Consider the following 11365-nt stretch of genomic DNA (forward strand, 5'->3'; position numbering starts at 1 on the left):
CATACTAGGCCTTACATATTACTACTTTTCTATGTAATCTCTTTTAAATATCAGAATACAATTTACATTCAAGAACACATGGGATTTCAAAAAAATAAAAACTTCGTTTACATGACTTTTGAATAGTTTCAGTACACTTAATACTGTTTGTACAAATATGTTTACTGATAAAGCTACGTAAGGCATCAAGAATGATAAGAATAAAAACATTGGACGCAGTGCTTTTGGAGATAAAAGAAGACACCAGTAGACATGTATTTACAGCTGACAGGTTTCATTTTATGTATGTTACTTTTTAATTGAACGTAATTTATGTTATTTGAGTATATTGTAGCAGGTTTAAAATCAAAAGCATTATTATTAACTGTACGTAATTTATTTTATTCGAGTGTATTGTTACAGGTTTCATTTCGTGTATGTTATGTTTGTTCTAAACTAATGGTTTTCGAGTGTATTGTTACAGGTTTCATTTCGTGTATGTTATGTTTGTTCTAAACTAATGGTTTTCGAGTGTATTGTTACAGGTTTCATTTCGTGTATGTTATGTTTGTTCTAAACTAATGGTTTTCGAGTGTATTGTAACAGGGTTAATTCCATGAATGTTATTTTTGAACAGTACTTAATTTATGTTACTAGTACAAATCTTTATTTATGGTACTATAGTGTATTGTAACAGGTTTCATTTCATGTACGTTATAATTTGACTTTACGTAATTTATGGTATTCGAGTGTATTAAAACATTTCACTTTATGTTCATGTATGTTATATTCGAACTTGACTTCATTTATGATACTAAAGTGGATTGTAACAGGTTAAATATCATGTATGCTATTGTTGGACACTACATAATCGTGTTGTACTATAGTGTTTTGTAAAAGGTTTCATTTCATGTACGTTATTTCTTACTTTACGTAATTTATGGTACTATAGTTTTATTGTATCGTAACGAGCTTCCATGTTGTTAAATATGATGAATATATGTAACGTCATCAGCAAAAATGAGTCACGTGGAGAAAAGAAGCAAAGTTTTCATTTCTTTCGAGGTTTCGTGCACCATTAGCAGGCAATCATACCTCTATTAGTGTATTTACGAAAAGAGTCATTAATCTAATTTTACATATTGTTATAAGCTTTTTTGTGATTCCTATTTCTTGCTTAAAAAACGTTTTTGTCATTAGCATGAATACCTCAACAGCACTTTTGTTTGCATATGACGTCACAATTATGTGCACTGTTTTTTTGGTCAAAATGTTCTTATTACTATTTCAGTGGCATTAGTGCAGCACCAAGCATGGGGTTTCTTAGAGTCGAACCACAAGCCTATACGTAAGGATCAGTTCTTACATGCAAATGTAAATGTGACAGTAGTTTTTCATTGATGTAAAGTGTAAAAGAAACTGGAGATTTTCAGGTAAAAATCTTCCATGAAATTGCAAACGACACAGGTGTCTTATTTTTAGGGATAAGTTATTCCATGTAAATGTGCAAGAAACAGGAGGGTTTTTCAGAAATAAGTTCTTCCATGCAAATGTGAGAAATAGGAGTTTAAATCTGGGATATTTTTTTCATTCAAATGTCAAGGAAAGAAAGATAGGTATTTGGAGATCGTTTGTACATGAAAATGAAATAAACCTATGGTAGTTTTTCAACAAAATTATCGCAGAATAATGTTTCAAAACTAGTTGTATCAATAGCTATGTGTTTGTTATTCATTTGAACACAGATCCTAGCATTGTACATGCCGGGAGGCTAGACTTTACCAACACAGTACATGGTTCATACAAATCTACAATTTGAGAATGTTATTGTTGAAAGAGTTATTGTTGTTCCATAGAAAAGTAGTAAAGAAGATTTAAACAAACTCCCAATTATTAAGGAATTTTATTTACAGTCGAACACCGTTTGCTCGAACTCGCTTGGCTCGAATTCCACGTTAGCGAACTAGATGTAAAGACTGATTTTTTTTACTGAAGGTAAGTATCCCCGCTTAGCTCGAATTGTCCCAGGCTCGAGGTATCTTCGCCGGTCCCTTGGAGCTCGAGCTAACGGGGCTCGACTGTAGTTATCAAACAGTTTGTTTGTAGTTTGCAAACGTATGAACAACATTTCTATTCATGTTTTAGTGATATGCCATTGCGACGACCTATCGAGTGACGTCAGCGAACATTGTACAAATAACAAGAACGACATTTGTAGGGACAGCGGTACATTTGGAACGTTCGCAGAGACGCGGAAATGGTTTATAAACGGGAAGTGGTATATAACTAGAAGGTAAGTCAATCACAGGGTATATGCGAGTTATACAGCGGAAATGGTTTATAAACGGGAAGTGGTATATAACTAGAAGGTAAGTCAATCACAGGGTATATGCGAGTTATACAGCGGAAATGGTTTATAAACGGGAAGTGGTATATAACTAGAAGGTAAGTCAATCACAGGGTATATGCGAGTTATACAGCGGAAATGGTTTATAAACGGGAAGTGGTATATAACTAGAAGGTAAGTCAATCACAGGGTTTATGCGAGTTATACAGCGGAAATGGTTTATAAACGGGAAGTGGTATATAACCAGAAGGTCAGTCAATCACAGGGTTTATGCGAGTTATACAGCGGAAATGGTTTATAAACGGGAAGTGGTATATAACCAGAAGGTAAGTCAATCACAGGGTTTATGCGAGTTATACAGCGGAAATGGTTTATAAACGGGAAGTGGTATATAACCAGAAGGTAAGTCAATCACAGGGTTTATGCGAGTAATACAGCTGAAATGGTTTATAAACGGGAAGTGGTATATAACCAGAAGGTAAGCTATTCACAAAGTTTATGCGAGTTATACAACGTAAACGTTTATTTAAGGGACAGCGTAAAAGGTAATCGACGTCGTACATCGTTACTATAAGAATGACCTACAGCATAAAACAGATAAGAACCATATAATGCAAACAGTAAAGACCATACAGTGCAATATGAAAAGAGCGTGCAGTGCAAATAGATAGGTAAAGTACAGAAAAAAATGCGAGTGAAGTATTGTTTAGAATAAAAACAGTAAAATAATAATGAACAGCGATCAAGATAAGAAAAGTATAATCAACAAAGATAAGTCATGTAGAAAATAGAAAAAAAACAGCGCTTAGATTTTTTTATTTAGTACACCGTAGAACGAATAAGAAACGTATCATAAAAAGGAGATAAGCTATAACATGATAAAACATAGTGAATTATTTGCGTAGAATAAATGATAAAGTTGCGCGTGGATAGGATAAGTTTCATAAGTTTCAAGTTTAAAGTAAGAATCAACACATTTTGAAAACAAATGGTATATTAAATGTGCAATGAAAAGGGGATATTAAGTATTATTAAGCGTTATCAGGTTATACATAGCATACAAAAATGAATAACGTATGTAACATAAAGCGAAAACATCTTTGTTTCCATTAACATCTCCAAAAAACTTATGGTAGAAAGATAGGCATAACTTTTTCTGTATTCATTTTTTTGGGAACCGGGATTCTGTACCAAGCAAACCTGTACAAGGGTATATCACAGTGTAGAATATTTTAGATATAGAATGCTCCCATTTTAACATTTTCACTCAAAAAAAATCCAAAAAAAAATCTTCAATGACTGCAGAAACACTGTAGGGTCGGAAGGAAAAGAGGATGGGTCGGGTTATCGAAAACAAAATTACGCCTCACAATGACAGGTTATATACGCATTCGGAGCTCCTCGGCCATTTTTTTCAAAAACAACCTCGGATGTATATGGACGGTTTACATACTTAAAAAGTGGTACGTTTAAGTCCGCTGCAAATAGATCGCGTAGTAATCTTATTTAGTAGTTAAAATTTATGACTTAACTCTTGGGAATCGTAATTATGTTTGCAATAATACACTTCACTGGCAATCAATTTTAACTGAGAGCAATGAATACAACTCTTAAACACGACATTTAATTAATGCTTTTATTAAAAAAAATACGGACTACTTCAACAGATGTACCGGTATACATCCGAGGTTGTTTTTGAAAAAATGGCCCGAGGAGTTCCGAATGGTTATATACGGTATAAACAGAAAAGCAATGTACAAACTGTTGTGAATTATTGGCTGAAAGTGATACATTATTGGTGTAAGTAATAAGTAAAGTGTTGCGCAAAAAAGGATTTTCGCTCAGCGTAACAATTTGAAAATAAGTCGAAACTGATTGCTTTCAGTAGGCATACAGCCTATCTCTAAAGTTTCATGCATGTATGTATGGGTACCTAAGAACTCTTTAAACTGTCGCGTTGTTTCTATTCTACAGGTTGTTTTATCAGGAGCGTATTTGATTTGCTGCTTTTTGAAAATACTGTTTTATGTCAGTTTTGTGTGTCACACATATTGTATGCCTTGAATTCGAAAAAAAACACTAGAAACTTGAAGTCCACGGAAATGAGTGTTATCTAATGGAGAATGCGTATTTTATATATCTTACAGCGAGGCAACAGAGGGAAGTTGTCGTACTCGTTGGTATGAAACGGTTTATAATCCGGCTTGTGTCGGTTCCTTTACGGGAAGGCCACCCAACGGCACACTCTGCTACCAATGTTGCGCCACAGAGCTGAGAGGGGAACCGTATTACTGTCTGAATAATCCAGATGCCAACACAGTAACATACCCTACAACGACATCTACCACTACCCCGACTACTACTACTATTACTACAACAACTACTACTACAACTACTCCTACTACTACTCCTACTACTACTACTACAACTACTACGACAACGCCACCACCTACAACTACAATTTCAATGAAAAGTATGTTGTAATCAAACACAGTTACCAAAAGGTGCTACGATTCGCTTAGTATTTTCAATTTGAATGTTTGGTTATTATTACAAAAATAGTTTTAATAAGAGCCATACGACTTTAAATAAAAATGTCCGTTTTCTTTTAAGGTCGAAAAAATGTGACCAAATTACCTGGTTCTGTGTTCAACACTTACGTTTTAATTATTGTTTTGTTGGCGCCTCGTACAAAGTCTTCATTCATGAGTCATAATTGCCTGCATATCTGCAATTACTTATATTGCTTAAAGAAATAAACGTATCACAGTTTACATATTGACTGGTCGAGAGTAATCACTTGGTGTTTGTAATTGAAACCGGTAAAAAATATCTAAAATACGTATCGCAATATATAGTCTTTAACATAAACTATCTAAGGAACAGTATTTAACATATATTACGTCTCGATCTACAGTTCGACATAAAGAACATAGGAAATGTGTGAAATTCGACCACTGGGACTGAAAAACGAGGTCGACATAGCGTAAAAGTCGAGATAAAAAAATCGACACAAACAGATTTATTTTATATAGAATAAGAAGGAATAAATTCGGGACCGGGAAAAAAGTCGACATAAACGGAATGTCGACTTATCCGATGTCGACATAGCGAGGTTCGACTGTATGTATTTCTGACTATACTATTTGTTGTTCTCTACCAAAGGTCAATGTGAAGTCTGTGGGATAAGTAGCGGACTGAACTGCACAGACCCACGTCACGTGGCTTGCGGTGATACGGAGCCATTCTGTATGAACACGCTGATATCAGATGGTGACAACATGACAGTATCCGTTCGCAAGACGTAAGTGTTAGCTGCAGAAGCATGAAAAACCTAATGCACTAGTCAATTGAAACCACGGCCCCCAGGTCCGGGGAATAGCGGGGACTTTGTCTTTTGGCCAAGCGAATCTCCGGTGAAATCCCAAGCCTGCGAGGACAAAATGCCGTTAACCCTCCCGCCAAACGCCCCCGATACCCGGGGACATCCTTGGTTAGGCCCATTCTCCGCCATGCCCGGCGCGAAAACAAAACCACCGCATTTGCTCGGCACTGTTGGGTTATCTGAAAGACAAAAGCACGGCCCATTTCTCCCGCTATCGCATGTCTACCCCCGGACCTGGGTGGGTGGGTGGTCGTGGTTACAATTGATTAGTGCATAATAACATATGGATTATTCAACGGGTAACGCATTCAATACTTAAATAGTATTTCTACTGGCACATGTACACTGTTAAAAATAATTGTGTACCAGTGGCAGTACTCCGAGTGACAAAAAAATTCAATATCGTAACATTGACAACCATAACTGCCTCTCTGACATGTGCAAATGTGCATGTTTCTCGTCTTCAAAATGTCAGCCCCGCTTTGAATATGACATTTTCCTTGCGCAAAACATAAGTATTAGCCGACGGATAACTTTAAACGTGAACTTGTTAATGTAGTTGTGTGGCCTGATTTTTTGTTTGTTTATGCTGTATAAAAATTTATCTACTGCATTTATCTATAATTACGCAATAAAGTTACACTACATTTGTATTTAAACTTCTTTTAAGATGCACTATTACTCTAAAAAAGATAAAAAAATATTTAACAGATTCAATACAATTGATTTAATATACCAAAAGGGATAACAAATATCGAAAACAATGGTACTTCTGAAGGATACCGAGTTTAATTTGAAAGAAATGTGCAGAAAAAAACACGGTATTTCTACCTTATTGAATGATAGTAGATCGCAGTAAACCTTTAGCATTCACCAATCCTTTAATAGTGTTGCGTTTTCTGCTATTAAATACACGGTTATAATATTGTTATCAGTAATTAATGTTTACCATTAATGCATTATTCATTAAGTAGTTGAAGGTTTATCACTCAAAATGTATGTTTGTTATACATGAATATGTATTGATTTTAAATAATAATTATATCATTTTAATTATAATGGTACTGATGAAACTGATGGTGGTATGAGGTGGTTGTTAAGATATATAATCGACCTCTTATAAAACAAGGCTTTAGTGGCGGAAATTTCCAACCTTGCTTAAGTGGCCACCTGTCTTAAGCAACCACTTTGACCTTTCCCCAAGGTGGCTACTCAATACAGGTTTGACTGTATCAGTGCGTAAAACGTGAGTGTAAGCTGCAAAAACATGAACACACTGCAAGGTTACTTATTTCTCTTTTTTCTATTTTTTCTTCATCGTGATCATTTGACCGATTCAGACCCAATAAGTACGGAATGTTTCTCTTACTGTATGGACTCTTAGTTTCCGATGATGTCACATCGACATAACCATTGAGAATACTTTAGTTAGGGAATTATTGGATAAGCACTTATTAATTTACAGATGTGCAACGGAAACAGAGTGTTACTATGACTCGTATCTAGCAAGAACCTCTTCCCCACATTGCGCAACCCTATCCGGTGCTTTCGATAAGAAAGGGGCGTGTCACTATTGCTGTCAATCAAATTCAGGGGACGCAACTGCTTGCAACATCAATCCAATTCCAGATAAATTGGCTAGTTTCGAAAATCACGGTACGTTTATAAAGTAAAGTAATGGACTAGTATATAATATATTCATGTACCAAAGTAACCATATATTTCCGGTACGTTTATAAAGTAAAGTAATGGACTAGTATATAATATATTCATGTACCCAAGTAACCATATATTTCCGTTGTAGACAATCTGTTTTAAAATTGAAAAGAACATCGTAGAATCTAAAATTGAAGAGAACATCGTAGAATCATATTAAAAGTTTTCTCCCTTTAAATGAATTATCAAAATAATTTGTGGCATCCCCCACTGCATTATACAATAACAAGTATACATGTATAAAGAAATAACCTCCACAATATGTTAAATTGATCAGAAAAATCGATAGGACAACATTAAATGTCTTTAAAACGTTATAAAAAGGATTACGAAAGTTAACTTTCCCACCATATTTACATTCGAAGCCACCGAAACCAATCTGTTACATTTACTCTTTTTTGTCTATTCATTGTCCATATTATCTCTCTATGTGTTGTCGCACATGTGTGCTTTCTGTGTGCTTGTTTTATTATTTACAAAACCTATGATTGTATGTTATTGACTACTATATGACCGCCAATCTGTTGTATGTCCTACGAGTTGTTTGTTTATTCATTGTCAATATTATTTCTTTATGTGTTGGTGCACATTTGTGTTTTGTGGGTTTTTTTATTATTATTAACAGAGCCTTTGGCTGTATGTAATAGACCAGTATAATGCCGTCAATATGTTGTATTAACTTCGAGTTGTTTATTTATGTATTGTCAATATTATCTCTTTTGGTGTTGGCGCACATGTGTGCTTTGTGTGTGTGTGTGTGTGTGTGTTTTATTTACGGACCCTCTGATTGTATGTTATAGACTAGTATATTCCCGCCAATGTGCTGTATTTCCTGCGAGGTGTTTGTTTATTTTTGTCAATATTATTTCTCTATGTGTTGGTGCACTGTGTGTGGTTGTGTTTATATTATTGGCATAGTCTATGATTGTATGTTATTGACTACTATATGGCCGCAACTCTGTTGTATGTCCTGTGTGTGTTTGTTTATTATTGTTAATATTATTTCTCTATGTGTTGGTGCACATGTGTGTGCTTGAGTTTATTTTATTGACATAGCCTACGATTGTATGTTATAGACTAGTTTATTGCCGCCAGTCTCTTGTATTTCCTTCGAGTTGTTATTTTATTCACCGTCAATATTATCTCTTTATGTGTTGGCGCACATGTGTGCTTTTTGTGTGTGTTTGTGTTTTTTTTATTTACAGAGCCTTTGATTATACATGTATCTTTAGTCTATTTGACGCCAATCTCTTTTATTTCCTTCGAGTTGTTTGTTTATTTTTTGTCAATATTATATCTCTATGTGTTTGCGCTCATGTGTGCTTTTTGTGTTGATTCACTGTCAATATTATCTCTCTATGTGTTGGTTAACATGTTTTTGTGTGCATTGTTTTTGTTTACGTAGCCAATGGTTGTATTTAATATATTGCCATCTGCGGATAACACTTATCTTATCTGATCGTATGTTAGGTTCAGAAGGAAGCAGATGTGAGGTTGGTTCGAATGGAAACTATCAGGTCCAAAAGTGCGATAACTCTTCTCCAATGTGCATGAATACAGTAATCAAGTCTTCGAACATGACGGTTATAAGGAAAACGTAAGTGCAAGGAAGGTTTTCTTTACACATCTTTATTGTGTCAGCAAAACTATGAATACGAGGTGTTGTAAATGGAATATCTATGCCTCAACTTCCATTCCTTCAATTAACGGCCTTTCGGCAATTACGAATATTTTCGAAAAATCGCAACATATTCGGTTCGTGAATCATCGCGTATTATTATAAAAAAAACAACAACATACTATTGTTTTGAATCGTGTTAGCAGTCAACGAAATGTTTTAAACAACATGTTGAAAAAGTTGATATATGATTTGATAAATGTATAGTTGTCATTCGCGTTTCAATTTGACGTTATACGTGCCTGGTTGAACATTTTTTAAATGACGTCACAAAAACGTGACGATTTTATGTTTATTACACGATTTTCAAGTGAACACAAATAAAAATGACAAATTTCTTTAATTTCAGCATTTAAAAACAGAACAATTAATAAATTTCGGTGTAAGATCGAATCTTATCTAACCGAGTGAACATAGTTGCACAGAAAGCAATATGTTCACCAGTTCCTTTTTAACTTTCCAAACAACTTATTTTTACAATTTAATGTCCACACAGGTGTGAAACAAAAGCACTTTGCAACACAGATTGGTGGATTCTAACAAGAACACAGCGTCCCGATTGTTTGGTTTCAAATATGACGTCACTTGCGGTTAATGGCGATGGAATAGTGTGCCATTATTGTTGTTCATCAAAGGATGCGCATGCGTGCAATGTGGATGACATACCGAGCGATGCGATAACCCATTACCCCTCGACAAACACTACAGGTAAGCCTTCAACGATATACACATATATTTAGAGGTTAAATTAGTAAATGTTCTATATAGGGTAAATAATTTAAGTTTGCATAGTTATAATGTGAATCCTATAAATACGTGTATATCATATACCATAAACGCGCATTTCATATTCAGCGTAACGCAATCATTTATGTTAAAAAGTCGTATGTAAAACAATATCAAGTATGGCTTATAAGCCGCCTCGGGTCAGTGGTCAACGTGGGCAGCATGGGGAGCTTGTCCAAACACATGCACCAACTGGTTGGTAGGTTGGTTGGTCGGTCGGTCGGTTGGTCCGTCAGTCAGTCAGTTAGTCAGTCAAGCAGTTAATTAGCTAGCTAGCTTGTTATTCAGTTTGTCAGTTTTCGTTTATTTACTTACACATTCATAATTAATTGATATACTGAAATTTTGATAATAGTGTAATTTTTTAGCGTATTTTATTCTGTTTGGTGTATAGCTTACCTAGTTCCTTGTATTGCTACTGGATTTGTCACTATTCTCTTTCCATTTTTCTGAGTTTTGGTAAGACTAAACCTCATGCAAACTAAAAGGCGTTTTTATGTATATTTTCAATATCCACCGTTTGCCGAAATATTACAATTATTTATCATTACAGGTGATGTTGTAATCGGCTAGGCTGTAAGGGACCAAATCGTATTCCCGATATGTTTTTCTGTTATAATAAATACGTACAATTAGGGTAATAACTCTTTTGAGTGTTTTTGTTGTTGTTTTTTTGTCGAAGAAAAAATACATGTTTTTTATATTTTGTTCTTGTGTGGATGGTGTGGACGTGTAGAAAAAATGATAACGTTGAGTATAACCCAACAAAAAAAGAGAAAGAAAAAATATAAACTCTCTTTTCATTTTAATATGATTCAATATATCATGGATATAATGTTGCAATGTATGATATTTATGTTGAATAAATATGTTTAAACTAACTCAAAAACTGTCCAAGATATTAAAACTATTCGCACTGAAACTTGGTACAAATGGAATCATATGAGAAACAGACGAGCGTTGGCCGTTGCTCCAAACTTTCGTTAAAACATACAAAACTATAAACAGGAACATCGTATCCCCTTTTTGTTTTCGAACAAACTTATGGCACTTGAATAGTTTGTCTTAGTTGCACTGGGGAAAGTCTTGCATCCATTTGCCATTTAGACATTTGTTGTCTTGGAACGAACCGTTCCCACACATTTGGCGTACTGTAACAGCATGCATGACCAGTCTAGGACAGGGGCGATCAGTCCTTAAATCCGTCACGCTGTTGACACCGGTTGGTAATTTGCAGTAATCTGAAAAGGATATACATGTATAATGTTAACTTGCTCTTTGATATATAAACAGGAACATGAAAGATGTCATAAGAAAGGAGCATCACCGACAATTTCGATTTCGAATTTCGTGAACAATAAATCGCCTCTTGGTATTTAGAGGCTGTTATAATTAAACATATTTCTAACGACCTGCACCACGCCTCGTTTGGTGTATAAACATCTGTCTCGACTGCCACACAGTCTTTGAAATC

At 34.9% G+C, this 11365-nt stretch overlaps 1 protein-coding gene across 1 annotated transcript; it reads left to right on the top strand.

Annotated features, from left to right (window-relative positions):
* The first annotated feature begins 216 nt into the window (after positions 1 to 216).
* LOC128224799 (mucin-5AC-like) lies at positions 217 to 10541 on the top strand. Its single transcript, XM_052934851.1, has 9 exons — positions 217 to 283; positions 1271 to 1327; positions 2125 to 2272; positions 4474 to 4799; positions 5492 to 5630; positions 7177 to 7367; positions 8898 to 9024; positions 9602 to 9813; positions 10445 to 10541. The coding sequence occupies exons 1-9, from the start codon at positions 253 to 255 to the stop codon at positions 10462 to 10464; spliced, it is 1251 nt and encodes a 416-aa protein (XP_052790811.1). The 5' UTR covers positions 217 to 252; the 3' UTR covers positions 10465 to 10541.
* The last annotated feature ends 824 nt before the right edge of the window (positions 10542 to 11365 follow it).

This window comes from Mya arenaria, chromosome 17 (assembly GCF_026914265.1).
Source record: "Mya arenaria isolate MELC-2E11 chromosome 17, ASM2691426v1".
Taxonomy (NCBI): Eukaryota; Metazoa; Mollusca; class Bivalvia; order Myida; family Myidae; genus Mya; species Mya arenaria.

Excerpts from the sequence above, each read along its gene's own strand:
- LOC128224799 (XM_052934851.1), top strand. The coding sequence starts at position 253 with ATGTATTTACAGCTGACAGGTTTCATTTTAT. Across the intron at positions 284-1,270 it reads GCTGACAGGTTTCATTTTAT|TGGCATTAGTGCAGCACCAA; the intron begins GTATGTTACTTT and ends TTACTATTTCAG. Across the intron at positions 7,368-8,897 it reads GGCTAGTTTCGAAAATCACG|GTTCAGAAGGAAGCAGATGT; the intron begins GTACGTTTATAA and ends ATCGTATGTTAG.